The 17,286-nt window shown below is 46.6% G+C and overlaps 1 protein-coding gene across 1 annotated transcript in view; it reads left to right on the top strand.

Moving 5' to 3' along the window:
- The window catches only part of PLB1 (phospholipase B1), a 139,323-nt gene that overhangs the window by 28,357 nt on the left and 93,680 nt on the right, over window positions 1–17,286 (top strand). The window contains exons 3-5 of the mRNA XM_087863204.1: window positions 12,584–12,651; window positions 13,928–14,000; window positions 15,112–15,170. Coding sequence (XP_087719330.1) covers window positions 12,584–12,651; window positions 13,928–14,000; window positions 15,112–15,170 — 200 coding nt within the window. The remainder of the gene's footprint in view (window positions 1–12,583; window positions 12,652–13,927; window positions 14,001–15,111; window positions 15,171–17,286) is intronic.

Below are 17,286 nucleotides of genomic sequence, written 5' to 3'. Positions count from 1 at the left end.
CTTCTTGTCAGAGGTTTGCCTATGTGATTAGTTTTTTTCAAAGAATGAATTTTTGGCTTTATCGATCATCTATGTCATAGTCGTCTATTGCTACAGAGCAAATTACCGTAAATCTTATTGACGAATGGCAACCATTTTATCTGCTCACAATTCAGTGGACCTGCAATTTGGGAAGGCCTCAGCTGGGATGTCTTGTCCCTGTTCTGTATGGTATTGTGTGGGACTGACACGGAGGATCCCCAATGACGTGTCTGGGGACTTGTCCTTCCACACGGCCTTCCTGTAAGGACAGCCTGGGCTTCTGTACCTGGTGACTCAGGGTCCCAGATGAGCAAAAGCAGAAGCCACAGGGCCTCTTAATGCTAGGCCCAAGAGTCATTTCTGCTGCTTCTGTTGGTCAGGTTTCTGGCCCTGCAAGTTTCAGGGCCGGCCTAGACACGAGGGGAAGGAAATAGACTTCACCTCTTGGTGGGGAGGAGTGGCAAAAGTCACATTGCAAAGGGGTGTACAGGACGGGAGGAAATGCCGTGGCCATCTTTGGAAAAATATACCACAGTCTAAATTGTATGTTTCCTACTTTATTAATTTGCATGAATTAATCTTGGTTGGCATTTATAGTCTATCTTGAGCCTATGGCTTTTATAAATTTGAAAAATTCTCAGCCAGTGTCTCTTGAAATACTGCTTCGACTCCATTATTTCTGTCTTTTCCTTCTGGAGTGCCAATTAGACGTTTGTTTGGTTTTCTTTATATACCATGTCTCTTAGCCTCTCATCCAACTGTACCATCTTCCTGTCTTTCTATCCTGCATTCTGAGTAATTTATTATGACACATATGACAATTTGTGTCCAATTTGCTATTAAATCCGATCATTGAAGATTTTGAAAATTGGTTTTATTTTTCAAATTTAATTTACATTTAGTTCTGTACCAAATTTACAATGTTACTTTGAAAAATCATTTTGTATTCCCATAAATATCAAGTTTTCTCTCCTTTTTTTTTTTTTTTAACATAGTCGTTTTATAATTTTGGTCTGATGATTTCGGTATCCAAAGTCTTAGATCTGTTTCTGTTCTATTTTTTCCCCCCTGCTAATTCTTGCTCCTGGATACCTTGTTTCTCTCTGTGTTTAGTTATTTTTTATTATGTGCTACTCAGACTCCTCCAAAAGTCATTCGTGAGACTCTTCAGGGCCTGGGGTGAAGATGCCTGTCTTCAGAAATCACATAAATGTCATTCTGGCGAGCACTGGGGACATTGACTTCAAACTAGACTCACAGCGTGAGGCTCCCTCGAAGAGCCAGTCAAGCCCCACAGTAACCACTATACGTATATGGCCACTTCCCTGTAAGACGGATATACTGTTAGCTTCATTTTACAGATGAGACAACTGAGACTCAGAAATTAGGTAACTTCCCCAAGGTCATCTAGCTCTAAGTACAGGAGCCAGAATTCAGTCCTGAGATGGAGCCCTAAGCCAGGGGGGCTTCTCCCCACCACCCTGCATTACAGGCCGGCCCAAGGGAGGGACGAATCACAATTCAGCTTTTATTTAAGCTTTGAATGGGCTCAACAAACAACACACATGGAAACAGGTTCCCGTTCTGAAAGTTCGGGTGTGTAAACCTGAAACAGCATTATCTCAAAACTGTAGTCGGCAAGAAATCACTGTATCTAATAAAGCACAATTTTTGCTAGAATTCCATTTCCCTGGAATGGGTCAGCAGTTCCCCGGGGAGACTGTCAGGCTGGGGAGTGAAAACTCATTGCCTTGGTCTGCACGCACACCAAGGCCTGTCGCTGTAAAGCCAAAGGTGGGAGCTGGGTGAACCCATCGTGTGAGGAAAGGAATACCCGCTCCCTTATTAGAACAGGTAAAACTAGTCGTTTGTTTTATGGGGGCCTAGAGTCCTTCCTGGAGGTTGCCAGCCCAGCCTTCTAGAGCAGAAAGCAACCCTGGAGAACTTCCGGTAGCCTAGGTTCTTCTAGTTACTGAGGAGCGAGGGGCTGGGACTTGCTCGAGTCCATTATGTAGTTGGCGGCCCAGCCATCCTTGGAACTCCCGTGTCAGACTCTCGTCTACAGCACGTGGCTCAAGCCCCGTCCCCACCCCTGCTCCAACCCACTCATGTCCCTCTACCTCCCTGCTCTGAGCAGCCTGGCCAGCCAAGGGGTTTTCTCGGGGGGGGGGGGGGGGCTCAGGAGTCCTACTTTCCTGGGATGTCATCTGTACCTTGCAGATTTTGAGGACTTTATTGTCAATCATCCTTTTCATCAAGTTGCATTTTTGCTACTGTCAGTTAAGTGTCTGAGAACCCTTCTAAGAACCTGAGCTGAGCCGAGCCTGGCTGGTAGATAATATACACCAAAGGGAGGAACCCTCTGGAGAGGGAGAGAGAACTGATTTGCATAAAATCACTGGAGAAGAATTAAGTACCGAAATAGGCGAAGTAGCTGTGATAAAAGCAACAGGCTTCAGAAAACGGAGAGGCGAACGTGGGCTGGAGAAGTTTCACGTGGGAGGGAAACTCGGTGCAGCTCTGAGGGCTGCGTGGGATAAACACAGGCGCAGGGAGGGCACGCAAAAGTTGGGAGCAGCACCCTCAGGGGCAAAGGCGGGGCCCAGAATGCCCTGTGTGGGGAGCAGGGAGCAGGTCCTCGGAGGAGCCGAGGGCAGGGTTGGTGTTGGGGAGGGAGGATTTTGAAATTCCGAGAACGATAAAGATTATCCTAGTGTCTTTTGGCTTAAAGAGACTTCTAAAAGGATTTGTCCCAATTTTTTTTTTTTAACATTAACAAAAACTGAACCCTTAGGCAGATCAAGTTAAGTGACCTGCCCAAGGTCGCACAGCAAGCCTAGAATTTGGATTCGCTCTCGTGGGAAGTGGGGAGCTATTAAAGGTTCTTCAGCAGGGCGGTGGCCTAATGCAAGTGGTATTTTGGGCAAGATGAATCTGCCAGCTTCAGACATAAAAGGTCAGGCATGGAAAGAGGCGGCACACTGGTGAATTTGTGTGCCTGGCTCCAAGAAAGAGGCCCAGCAGGGAGTTTGCTTGGCTCTGGGAAGGCCAAGTGCTTTTTCTTGCCTTAGGCAAGCATCTTCTGTGTTCTTGCATCTCAGTAAGAACAGTGCTCCTCAGGCCATGTGCTATTCTTCATACGAGAACCTCCCAGTTGTCTCTGGGAGGAGACCTTCCTGAATGCGGGGGTGGGGCTGGGGGACCCTGAGGCCCCCACACAGCTCCCTGAGCTTCCCTTCCTTTTGGAGCGTACTAATCACTGCTACCCCCACATCTGGCTTTGACGGTCCCCGGTCCCCTTTAAAGCTCTGGCTGGGGTCGCTGGAGCCGGGAGTGATCATGGAGGAGGTGAGTGTGGGAGGAGGAGTCAGGGCTCTGGCTGCTGAGAGACCACTCGTTCACCTTCACTAGGGGACCCTCTTCTTCGGGTTGTCCTTCCTGGCTCTCAGCCTGCCTCAACTGTTCCCCTGAGGAAGCCAAGGAAAACACAATCTACAAGCCAAGTATTCCTTGTCTGAGGTCCTACAATGAGCCAGGGGCGAAACCTCAGGTCGGCTGGGTTCTGCTCTCTCCTGTTAGAACTGCTCCCTAGAGCCTTCTTCCCTCTCCTGGGGCACGGGGTGTATGATGTTGGGTACTGGGTGGACCTCACAAGATGGGGACAGGCGGGTGCACTGGCCTCTGCCCGGGATGGACTCTGTCCCAAAGGGTGGCATCTCCCTGGGGTCATCGGCTCAGGACAGGGAGTATGCCGAGAATGCTGGTTTGGGACTTCCCAAATCCTCTCTAATGTGTTTTGTGCAATCATCAGGGTAGAGGATGTGTCTGCCCAGAGGTTGGGACAGCATTAATCCTGTACCATTCTTTGGCACCCTCATGATGAATTGAGTGTGACTGATGACTTAGGGCAGCTAAAAAAAACTGGCCTTAGAGACAGGACAGAATAAATTTCCATACGCTGGGAACTCAGGCTACAGAACAACACACACAATCAGCCTTTTTTAGAATCTTCTTTCAAAAAGACTTTGGTCCCAAGGAAAGCATATCAGACCTGGTTAAGGGAGATCATGCCACACCGCGGCCTCTTTAGTAACTTGCTGAGTGATCGTTGCCAAGTTTGCTCACCTCTCTGGGTCTTAGTTTCCTGAGACATTACACGTCATGGTATCAGGGAACTGCCCACCTTGGCCCTTCTAAGACAAACATTCAGAGGTTCGTATAGCTACCCTAGAAAGATTCTCTGGTCCTCGATGCCACCTTCCACAGGTTATGGCATGGGACCACCAAAGCACCACACTGAGGGAAGGATGACGACACCCTGTGACCCTCAGAGCGCGGGGAATTCTGGTTGGAGCAGCAGCCAAGCGTGACTTGTGGTTTGGGACCCAGCACCCACCACAAAGGTGGTCACGTGTGGCACTTGGGCATTCGCAGGCCCTTGGGTGTGAATGGGAATGAAGGCTGCATGCGATGACAGATAAAGCCCGGAAGACCTGCTTACAGTCCAAACAGTACAGGGGACAAATACTGGCTGACTTGGACCCTCCCCTTCCCAGGTGGAGGGCAGTGCTAGCCAAGGCCTGCACCGCCCCGCCTTCCTGGTGTGGTCTGTGTGTGCTGGTAGAGGTCACCTAGCCTCTCTGAGCCTGTAAAAATGTTAATAGGGTTATAAATCCTGCCACTACTTACCCTTTAGGGGTGCTGGGAGGACATTACACTTTTCAAAGAGCCCGAGAATTTCATGTACACTTAAGAGTGACCTTAATTCCATAAGTATTGGCCTTGACAGTTCTCCCCAACTGCCCAGGGCAAGTGCCTCCCTTTCATCCAGGGAGACAAGTCACCCCTAGCATGGGTATAGCCCTCTCCTATTCACACAGCAGTTTCTGTTCTCTGATCCTTAAAACAAGCTCAAGAAGAAGGCCAGGAAACTAGTCATATCCCCATTTTACAGGTGAGGAAGTTGAGGTTCAGAGAGATTAATTCTTTTTTTTTTTTAATGATTTTTTATTATATTATGTTAGTCACCATACAGTACATCCCTGGTTTCTGATGTAAAGTTCGATGATTCATTAGTTGCGTATAACACCCAGTGCACCATGCAATACGTGCCCTCCTTACTACCCATCACCGGTCTATCCCAATCCCCCACCCCCCTCCCCTCTGAGGCCCTCAGTTTGTTTCTCATAGTCCATAGTCCAGAGAGATTAATTCTTGATCGAGGTCACAAAATGGCTGTCTTTCCTCAAGGCAGGGATGGAGGTGGAAAATGGTGCCTCAGACACAGTGTAAGTGGAAAAACATGAAGGAAATCTATCAAGAGAGCATGAGCTCTTTCACTTTTGCTTTTGAAATCACCTTACTTACCCCTGGCCAGCTGTTGGGCTAACCCACTTTGGGTTTCCCCAAAGAGTTGAGGCTCTCAACCTCAAAGGCACATGACTCAAAGGACTTTTAAAAACTGCTGGTGCCCAGGATACCCAGGCCCCACCCCAGGCCCATCAAACCTGAGTGCCTGTCTTGTGTGTGGGGGGGTAGGCAGCCGGTGTTGGGTCGAGAACCTCTGCTTTAGAAGGTGCTTGCCTAAGGAGACTCCTGTGTGACTTTCCCTAGCAGATCTGATGCTCCTGTGGCTCTCTGTTGGTTCCAGAACCCCAGTGGTCATGGCTCTTCCTACTTGGATGACTGATCTCAGCCGAACCTGTTTCTGCCGGGGCGCACAGATGTCTTTCTCTTCCATTCCCATCGCGGTGGAAAAGTACATGTCGTTTTCCCTTACTGACCGTATTGAGATGGGAGTTTTTCAGGGAGCTCGAAGTGCTTTGTAGATCCATGAGCTTGAGGCTAAGACAACCTTCCAAAAAACATGTAGAATCAGCAAGCTCACGTTGGGCAGGGTAGGGTGGTGAAACTGAGGCAGTAAAACTATGTAGTCCAAAGAAGGCAAGAAAGGAGAAAAGACCATGGAACCTTTACCAGTGTCCGATACCGTGTTTTATGTTTGCGTGCATTAATCCTTCCAGCAGGACCACAAGGCAGCTAGTATCCAGCCTCATCTTTAGGTGAGGCATGGAGGCATGGAGAGACTGACCAAGCCAGGGGTGAGCAAGCTCCTAATGTCTGCCTGGTACGTGTGCCACCTGCCTGCCCCGATCCCTCACCTCTGCTTGGACCAGCGCCCCGAGTGGCCCTTCCTTGTTCCAGGAGCTCTGGCTGTTCTACCAAGGACGACCTATCTCCATGGGTCCACTCCTGGTTTGGGGGTCACATAGGAAAAAGGCCAGCCCCCTTTTAGATGCTGAAGAAAGGTCTCCTACACCCCTCTTCAGCTTTTCTTCTCTGGTCTTCCAAAGTGTGTTTAAATTAGATATCTAACTATTTCGGTTCCAATGTGTCCTATGTATTCTATGATCTTTCCTCCTTCTTTCTTGCAGCCTTTGGGTTACATATTTTTACGGTCTCAGTTCCACCACCCTACCCTGCCCAACGTGAGCTTGCTGATTACGTGTGTTTTGTTGTTAATGTGGCATTTACAATCATAACATGCAGCCTTGACTTATTAAAATCTAATGAAATGAGTACTTTCATCATTTCCCAGATAAAGGAAAACCTTACCAGTGTAACTGCAATTTACTCCACCCGAATCTGCCCACACAGCAAGATGTTACGTATGTTTTAAACTCCACACTACATTATTGTTTATATTGGGGGTAGGTGGCAGATTTTTTTCCTATAAATGGCCACATGGTAAATACTTTAGGTTTTGTGGCTCATGCATGGTCTCTATCACATATTCTTGTTTGTTTGTTTTTTTAACTTTTAAAAACGTAGAAACCATTCTTCTTTAGAGAGCCATACAAAAATAGGCTGTGGGCAGATCTGACCTACGGGCCATAGTTTGCTGGCTTCCATTTCACACAGTCAGTGTTATTTTGGATTTATCTACATGTTCACTCTCTCTGTACTTCAGTCCTTCTCACATCGCTATGCTTCTGCTTGGGATCATTTTCCCTGTAACATTTAGAATGTATCATTCCACTGTCTTCCGGCCTCCATTGTTTCTGATAAGTGGGCTGTTAATCATAATGTTGGTTTCCTGTATGTGATTTTCTTCTGCTATTCTTGAAATTTTTTCCTTGGCTTTAGAACTATGCCCAGACACATCAATTATTACAGCTCAAGTATGTAGGTAGGACTCTCTTTGTGTTTTCCCTACCTAAATGTTTTTGAGGGTTTGTTTTGTTTAGCTTCTTTGATCCGTGGCTCAATATTTTTCTTCAAATGTGGGAAGTTTTCAGCCATAATCTCTTCAAATCCCTTTCCGCCTCTTTCTCTGCTTCTTTTGGGACTCATTACCTATATGTTTATGTGTCTGGCAGTAGCCACAGATCTCTGAGGCTCTGTTTATTTTTCTTCAATCTTTTTTCTTCTGTACTTCTCAGAAATGTACCTTCTGATCTATTGACCTGTCTTAAAGTTTACAAATTCTTTTTTCCTACCATATCGAGTCTGTGGCTGAGCCAATCCAGTAAATGTTTCGGTATTATATTTTTCAACTCTAGATTTCCTTTCTTTTAATAACTTCTTTAGTCTTTATTTTTTCTTTAATTCCTTGAACATATGCACAATAGCTGCTTTGAAAACTTTGCCTGCAAAATCCAACATCTGGGCCCACTCAGAACTGATTTCCATTGACTGTTTTGTTTTGTTTTTTTTTTTCCTGAGTACAAGACTCACTTTTCAGTTTCACAGCAGGTCTAGTAAGTTTTGGTTGTAAATTGGACATATTTAGTAAAATGTCAAAAGTCTGGATTCATTTGATTTTCCTGAGGGTTGTTGGGTTTTTAGTAACTTGCCTAGACTTAAACTGTGGAATTGGTCTCCTTCAAGGTGTATAGCCCCTGATGTCTTTGATCAGGTTTTTATTTCTAATTTTTATCTCTTTAACCTGGCAATCTAGTAGCCCGCCTGGGTCTGCACGCTTGAGTGGTCAGTCAGTGACTCGGACAGACGTCATGCTCAAATGCCTTGGATTTGTAAGGCTCTGTTTATTGGTCTGTGTGTGGGTTGGGAAGGAACACAGAGAGTCAATCAATTCTCAAGTTTCTCTTCACTTAGGGTTCTTTCAGGTCTTTCTAGCACATATGTAGATTTCCCATGAGCCAGGAGTAAGTGAAGAGCGTATTTCAGGCTTTCTCATTTCCTGAATTGCCCCATTAAATATCTGATTGGTTCACCCCCCACTCTAAGTGGGAACAAGATACCAGGCTAACAGAGCTGTGGATGTTACCCATTTATCAGTCCACCACTTTTCACTGTCTCTTGTCTGTTTTGTTTTGTGTGGGTTTTTTTATTTTTAAAAATTTTTTTTAAAGATTTTATTTATTCATTTGACAGAGACAGCCAGCGAGAGAGGGAACACAAGCAGGGGGAGTGGGAGAGGAAGAAGCAGGCTCCTAGTGGAGGAGCCTGATGTGGGGCTCGATCCCATAACGCCGGGATCACGCCCTGAGCCGAAGGCAGACGCTTAACGACTGCACCACACAGGCACCCCTGTTTTGTTTTTTTAAATCCTCTTGGTTTCTGTTTACTTGATGTTGTTTCCTGGTAATTTTTTTAAATTGAAAGCCAAGCATTAGAAGTATAACTTCGTGTTGTAGACGGTGCTATCTCCCTTCATAAGGGCAGACAGGTAGGGGCAGATCACCTTAATCTAACCAGGAATAAAAATGATTCAAAGCCAACTTCCATCTATTTGGGTGATGGTCAATCTCAAGTTTATTCCTCCTCAAAGGGTCTAACTCTTTGAAGCACCAACTGAAACCTGGGACATTTACTAAGCCCCTCTTCCTTGATGGGCATTAAATTTCAGTGTTTCTCTCTAGCTCCACAGAACCGCCCAAAGCTCTGTACTGTATGTTGGCCTCTTACCTGCTGATGTCTCTTGTCCAAGATGTGGTAAATGTTTCTAGGGTAAAACCAGCATCAAATGTTGGGCCCATACTCTTCACTTCCTTTCTCTTTGGCTTTTGACCTCTCGAGTTCTTGGGGCCTTTATGACTCCCAGTGGAGGGGCATGTATACACATGCGTACACACACGTGGAGTGTGGAAATGCATAATAGCATGTCTGCAAAGGAAAAAACTAAGGCCCAGAAGATTCCATAGTGGTTGCAGGAAACGATGTAAGGATCCATCTATTTCTTCAAAAACAGTCTCCTTTGAGCCCCTTTAAAACCTTTTAGATCTAGAGTTAGCAGATGGAAGCTCTCAATCCAGTCCTACTTCTTGAAGGAAAAATTGTAACTTCTGCTAATTCAAAATGATGCTAATAATGATGTCTTTCTGGACTGTTTTGATCATGAACAGCCCCTTTCATCAAAATGAACATATTTCAGTATATACTTTGTGCAGGTACCAGGCTAGACTTTCTGCTTCTATTATTTGATTTAAAGTTGGTTTTTTTTTAAGAAGTTACAGAGTAATGAGTGTATTCACAGTGATAAAAATCTTTTTAAAAGGAAACTACTTTTTATGGCAGGGAACCAAAGGCTTTCTTTGGGGAGAGATTTTGTGTGTGTGTGTCGCAAGCTTGGAGCCTGGAGGACTGGCACATGTGTGGAATAGGACACTTCTCAAAGACCAGGGGAGAGCTGTCTTTCAGCACCAGTGCTCCTTTACCTGGCAATCTGGAGGTAGGTCCCAGGCTCCCATCTGGGGTTCCTGGGGCTAAAGGTTATTGCTAATCACCAGAGATGCCGTTTTCCTGTTTAACCGCCGTGGTCTGTTGAGAGTAGCAGTGCAGATCAGACGCTGGTTGACGAATAACGGCCGATGGGCTAAATCCAGCCTCATGCCTGTTTTTGTATGACCTGTGAGCTAAGAATGGATTCTTCATTTTTAGATTTTTTTTTTTAATGTGGTTGTCCACTTATTCCAACACCGTTTGTTGAAAAGACTATCTTTTCTCCATTGTACTGCCTTTGCTTCTTTGTCAAAGAGCAGTTGACTTTATTTACATGGCTCTATTTCTGGACTCTCTATTCTCTCCCATGGATTTATTTGTCTGCTCTTCCGCCGATATCACATTGCAGCTTTATAGGAGGTCTTGAAGTTGGATCATGTCAGTTCTCTGGCTTTTTTCTCCTTTGATATTCTGTTGCCCATTCTAGGTCTTTTGCCTTTTCCTATAAACTTTAAAATCAGTTCACTGAGGTACACCCGGGTGGCTCCGTCGGTTAAGCGTCTGCCTTCGGCTCGGGTCACGATCCCAGGGTCCTGGGATCGAGCCCCACATCAGGCTCCCTGCTCAGTGGAAAGCCTGCTTGTCCCTCTGCCTGCTGCCTGCCCTGCTTGACCTTGCACACTCTCTCTCTGACAAATAAATAAATAAAATATTTTTTAAAAATCAGTTCACTGATAGCCACAAAGATTTTTAAAAAGGTAAATGGTTGGGAAAAATAGAAGGGTGTCTCATGACCTATGAAAATTATATAAAATTCAACTTTCAGTCTCCATAAAGTTAATTTGTTACATCTTGTCTGTGGCTGTTTTCACACCATTCCAGAGCTGAGTAGTGACAGACGGTATGGTCTGCAAAACCTAAAATACAGAATATGTGGCCCTTTACAGAAAATGTTTGCCGACCCCGGATCTGAATCTTAGGCTGTGACTTACACTTAGCTTGTTGGCGGTGAGTACAGCCTACAGAGCCAGGCTGCCCATTTTCAAATCCTGCTATCACCGTTGCTAACTGTGTCACCTGTAAAATGTCACTTAATCTTTTTGAGCCTGTTTTATCTACAAAGTGGAGATAATGGGATTTATCTCACAGAGCTGTTGTGGGGATTAAGTGAATTATTCCGTGTAAGGGTTTAGAAAGCCTGGCACATAGAACTGTTAGCTGTCGTATATACGTGTTTAGCCTAGTTTAAAAAAAAAATTACCGAAATAGTTTCACGTCTCTGACCTGCTAATTCAACAACCCCACTACTCCAGAGTGACAATCGTCTTAAATATATGTTAACACTCATCTCTTTGACTATCAGCATGATTCCCTGTTGCTCATAGAGGAGCCTGGCATTTGCAGCTCCAGAGCCCAGCTGCCCTCCTCTACCCTCCTCTACCTGTCTTCCACTCCCCTTCTCTCCAGTTACAGTCCTGCTCCAGCCTTTGCTAGCACGCCATGCTTAGCCACAACTCTGTGCCTTCCCATCACGTGCCTCTTGCTGCCCAGAAAGCTTTCTTCTGGGAATTTAAAAGTTGCCGCTGAGATCTGGGGGGCAAGTTATAGCCATCATTCCCTCTACGAGCTCCAGCTCCTGATCTCACAGCAGGCAGGCCATGAAATACACTCTCGCTGCTTGCGAAATTCCAGATAAATTCTTTTCAGGGTCAAAAACGAAAGCTGCAGAAGAGGGTGGAGGTAGAAAAGAAACCAAGCCCTCTCCCCAAGTCGGGCCCCTCCCTTTGGCACTAATGCCGTTTGGGAGTTCTCACGAGGTATGCCCTGACAAAGAGTGTGCACCCTGGGCAGAGAACTGGGCAGGGAGAAGTCTGAGGACGCCAGGGACCGGGATGTCCGATTATGTATCAGTATCATAAACGTATCATGAAGCTATTAAAGTAAACATCAAGATGTCATAGCAACATGAAAAATGCTTACAATACAATATTAAGGGGCGCCTGCAGGATACGAGATTGCAACCACATTGATTACAACTAAATGCACAGTGTGCCTGCCCCAGAGCCTAATGATGGACCCGAGAGGGTGAGCAGATCACTTTTGGTTATTGGGGTAGCGGCACTGTGGGTGAATCTTTGTTGCTTAGAGTGCTGTTAATTGTACTATACTGTTCTTTTTGTGTATTTAAGATGTCTTATGGGAAAACTTATTGGCTTAGACACTTAAGATGAGTCTTTCATCAAATGTAAATTATATTTTTAAAAGGTAAAGAAAATGCAAATATTTTAAAAGACTGGCCCAAAGGAAGCTGGGATGAGGATGGTGTCTTTGCAGTTCCTCTCCTGCCTTTTCTTCCCCTCCCCCTCACACTCAGCAAGACCCCTCGAGACAGCTCCTGTCCAGCCATGATGTACAGTCATAGCCTCTGGGAATCCCACAGTTAGCTCTTAAATTCGCATAAACCTTCAGACAATTCCAGAACGTCCTTTGCCTTCCCTGCTTTGGCCCAGATCCCCAAACAACAGCAGGCATTTGTCCATTCCCTTCCTCAAGAGTTCTGCCCTTTGCTAAAGAACCAATAAAGGTATCTGTGATACCGTGCTAGATAACAACGTGATACAGGGTTATTACCGACCCCTCCAGATAACACTTTTGCTTTTCAACCTGGGGATTCTCCCTTCATAGGCTGCATTAATGGGAGCATGTGTCCCAGACAACAGAGGTGATAGTTGGAGGATTGGATCTGGACTTTCCTAACACAAGGGACATTACTGAGCTGGGCATGTAGGTAGGGCTGGGAGGAGGGGAAGGAAAGAGGCAAATCTGGGTCGGTGTTAATTCTAGCTAAGTAATCTGAGCTATATTTGCTTTCTTTTAGGACCCACCCAGGCCTACCCCCCTACACCCACCCAGGCCTACACATCGGAAGAGCAACTATCACCAGAGGTGAGGGCTTTGCCCTGTTGGGAGAAGTTGGGGGGCATGGGGTTGATTTTAGTGGGTGCATCCGGTTCTTGATGCACATTGGCAGGTCCCTCCCTGAAGGCTGGAGGGACTGGGCTGGATGAGCGGCGCCTCCCAGGGGCAGTCGGGCAGCCCAGCACGGCAGAGGTGGTACAACTGTAGCTCCTGGAATTTGGGGCTCATCACCCCTGCGGACTAAGCTGGTGGTTCCCAGAAATGGCCAGAAAGAGTTATAAATGGGCTTGTTATCTCTGTGAACTTTGAAGCAGATGCTGTGAATTATCTGAAGACATCTGGGCGAAGTCTTCCCAGAACATCCACAAGATAAGAGTTGAGAATAAATTCTTTATCTCTTACCGAAATTAGTAATTCAAGAGAAATTAACTTGTGTTTTGTGACAGCAAGATGTGGTCAAGCACCTTATGTACTGCCTGTTTTCCCCTGTTGGACTATCTCCCCTTTCTTCTCTTGATTCTGGGGAGAAAACAGGATCTCCCTTCACAAAGCCTTCCATACGATTCACAGAAGCAGAGGCTGCTCTGGGTTTGTGTGGAGATCTGCGGAGGCCCGGGTGGACTTGAGGACCTGAGTACCGGCACCCAGTCCCTCCTGTGCTCTCAGCACCTCCTCTGGGCTTAGAACACACCAGTGCGGTGGGGACTCAAGAGTTTTCCAGTTTACTGTTTCCAGCAGCAAATAAAAATAATGCCTCCTATACCTGCTTTTGTGTAGATAATCAAATTAAAAGAGGGAAAGTAGATAACATAAAAAAAATATAGCAAAGAATGGATTTTTTTAACTTTCTAGTCTCTATATACTGGATCTCTTAATTATTTTTTTATTGTGAAAATACACATAACATAAAATTTACCATTTTTGCCATTTCCGAGTGTACAGTTCAATGGCATTAAGACAATCACATTGCTGTGCAACTATCTCCACTCTCTGTCTCCGGATCTTTTTCATCATCCCAAGAATTGATTTTTATTCTTTTCTCTTTCCTGCCTGCCCCCCACCTCATCCCAACTGTTCTGAGGCATCCTTACCTGCCACTTGCTAAGATCATTGTCAATAGACGCATGTCCCCTTTTACTAGGTGACCGGCGTATGGAGTTAGATGAACGTGACTATGGGTAATTGTAGTTGCTTCTGGATTTTGAGCCTAGAGAGAACAAGTACATGGTCTAAGTACACCGAGCTTTCAGGACCTGTAATATTTCTCTACAAGGCAGTTGATGTTTCTGATATTTCGTTTCAGTTGCAGATCCTGAAGAATTTTCCATTCCCATGCAACTCAGAGAAGTCAGGATCCAGTGGGCCTCCTAAGTCAGGTATGTGGCCCTGAGCCAGGAGCTTGGAAGGCTGGCATCTTCTCCCTGGTGAGGCCAGCAGAGGCTCTGACCCTACTCCTCTTGCATCCTTTGGCCATTCAGGCCTCTTCTCCAGCCCCCGTCCTTCACACCGTCTCCTCTCCCCTCAGCCATTTCTGTAGGGGGCCACCAGAGATCAAACCAACATGGCCGCACGGGTGAGGGTGACCTCCGGGAGCTTGCCTCCGGGGGTGTGGACAGTGCCACAGGAGCTGTGGGTTGGAGCTTGGTCATTTCCCTGCCCTCGTGGATGTAAGCTGCAGTGGCCACTGTAGACATTTTTCTCCTATAACGGGCTAGATTTGTCTAACACCTGGATGGTATGAGCGTTGCTCTGGAGGTGGCTGTCTTCTCTGGCTTTATGCTATGAAATGGCTGCATTACAGGCCGTGTTTAATGGTTTTGCTTGTGTTTGTGTTACCATAACATATCAGAGTTTCCAGTGAAGCATGCTATTCTTACTCTTCCGTTGTCTAAGGAGTGTAGCTAGAAAAAGAAATCGATATGCCTCTTAGGAAATGGTGTCTTTGGGAGGTTTACTTTTAATGGCCCTGTAACAAGATCAGGAGGTCAGTGGTTTCTAGGGAGACTTAATCCTAAAAATACCTGTGGCCCAGGTGGGTCATGGAGGCTTCCTGGTATACCATTTGCATATAGCTTGCGTCTGGTGTTTATGTGTGTTCACAGACTTTGAGTGCTGTTCCCAGACACTCTTCAAGCTAACATGATCCCTTCTGTACCCCAGTGGTTTGCATTTTAACTTGTTACCCTTTACTTTTTGATGAGGGCCCAGAAATGCAGAGCCAAGGGATAGAGGGAAGCAAGAGGCAGAAAGAAGACCAGGCAGGAGGGAAAAGGAGGGCCACGAGTGACCTTCCGTGGGACGCCTTTGGCTTGCAGAGAAGAATGAGCCTCTTTCCAGTGGGGTTCCTGTGGGTCCCAGTGACGTCCTGGTCTTCAGCTTTCCACCTCAGGCTGGCGGGTGTGGCTCTGCCCCTTCCATTTGGCATCTTTGGCTCATATCTTGGGGAAGGTAGATCTGACCTTCTTAAATGGGTTCTTGTCTTTGCAGTCCACTCTGTGAGACCTTCTGATATTAAATTTGTGGCAGCCATGGGCAATGTGGAAACTGTGAGTATTTCAAGGAGACGGAGATGGGAGTCAGGGTTTGGGACCAGGAGCCTCAGAATGAACTCCTGGTAGCCAGGAAGATGTTTCGTTTTGGGAGAGAAGAACATTCTCTGACTTGGGGACATTCTAAAATCTAGAGTGTCTGTGTCCTCCTTTTTTTTTTTTTAAATCAAATGAATGCCTCCCTTTACATTAGGATGAGGAAACTTTCAGAGGTTCTCATTAATAAATTAAATCAATTGATAATTTAAGTCAAAAATAACACAGAATTTTAAAAATCATTTCTTAAACTTTATGAGATAAAGAAAAAACGTCCTTACGTGCTTGGTAAATTTTTAAAAAATCTACCCAGCTTTGCTAATAGATTTTAAGTGGTATATTTTATATGGTTGGGTAAAGGAGAAAGAAAGCAAGGAGAGAGGTGGAAAGAATGAGGAGAGAGGGATAAGCATAAAGAGAGGGTCTGGAGAGAAGGGGGTTGGAGAGCAGCGCGGAATGCCAATGTGATTCCCTAGTCAGCACTGGCTTCCCGCAGCCCCGCCTGGCCTGGTCACAGGAAGGGTCCTGCCCCCAGGGCCAGCAGCACCCCTGAACAGAACTCCCATCAGGCCAGCATTCTCTGCTCTGCCTGCTGCACCGCTGCAGCAGAACCGAGACATCCCCCCATCCTCTATCCCCTTCTGTGTATTCCTCCCTCCCTCACCTACCGAGGCTCCTTCCCAGCGGCCCTCCACTGTCCCTGCGGCAGGCTGTCCTTGCTGCAACCTCCGCCCCCTGCCCCCTCCCCAGGCACCGTGCCAGCCCTCCAGAAAGAACCAGACTTGGCATTAGCAAACAGACCAGGGGCTGGTGGGATCTGGCAGCAGGGCCTCCCGCCCTGGTCTGCCCTCTTGGTGCTGGCTGTGCCTGTAATGATGTGTTGATGGGGGTGAAGGTGGAGGTCTCCTAGAGGGAGAGATGTGGAAGGGCAGGTAAAGGAGAAAAGAGGCTTCATGTCATGGAGAGCACCTGGCGTTTGCTGGGCCCACGTGCCCGGGATATAAGTGACCCTAGCTGGAGGACTGGAGCACGCTCCCATCTGGGTGGGGAAATTCACTGGAGGGAGCGCAGGTCAGGCTTCTAAAGGTCCAGCCATCCACCCTTGGGGACTTTCCTTCCTCGGTGGCGGTGGCAGTTCCGAAGGAGCTCTGTCGCTCATGAATTATGCAGACCCCAGGGCTCCTGCCTGTCACTCCGCTCCCTTTCTCCTCCTGTGCGCTGGCCTGGCCCCCCATCCCAGATCATTACCCTCACACGACAGGCACCCCAGCCTCCAGGGTAAAACCTGAGAGTGCGGGTCCGAGGAGGCAACCTTCCTAGGTGCCCAGAGCCCACGATGGTGAACTTAGCCTGGTTTATAGAAAGTATCAGGCCTGGGAAAAATCATGGAAAGCAGTGAATTTAGCAAGAAAAGAGTTCATAATGCTGGTACTTTTTTTTTTTCCTCGAGTTCCTGGAGCTTTCTGTCACCAAGGCACAATCTTCCTTACCTGTGCCTGGAGCATGTGTTTGTTGAATTGCTCCGGACAACCTTTTCCTCGCCGAACATTAAAGATCAGATTTGCAAATGCTTGTAAAAATTATTTGCAAGCTAACATACGTGATATGTGTTCAGTATAAGAAAAAAAATCAAAACACATTACATAGAATAAAAAATTGAAAATTTCATTTGATCACCTATTCTCAAGACAGACAGACAGACACACACACCAATATATAGGGTGAGAGAAAGTAACCAAAACACAGATACAACTATCATTGCCCTCCCCACTTTGTTCCTCTTGTTCTCTTCCTTTCCTTCCCCTCAGCAGCCCCAACAAGCTTGTTCGAGGCAAGAGCTCTGCTATCACTCAGATCCCCTTCAGCTGGGCACAGGCCGTCCACTTTGCCTCAGCCCAGGAGCCGCCTCCCCTCCTGACCTCACCTGCCTGCCATCCTGGGTTATGATTCCTGACTAGCACTGCAGTGTGATTTTTGCTTAACTTGCTGCCTTTCCCTGGAAATGTCGCCTTTCAAACTCCCTATTGAGGACCAAAAGTCCCACTTAGAGGAGGGTTGCGGTCAGCCTGCCCTCCCA

The sequence above is a fragment of the Ursus americanus genome, chromosome 7, assembly GCF_024610735.1.
Source record: "Ursus americanus isolate L20-20 chromosome 7, mUrsAme1.1.p, whole genome shotgun sequence".
Lineage (NCBI taxonomy): Eukaryota > Metazoa > Chordata > Mammalia > Carnivora > Ursidae > Ursus > Ursus americanus.
This window is presented reverse-complemented; position numbering and strand designations above follow the sequence as displayed.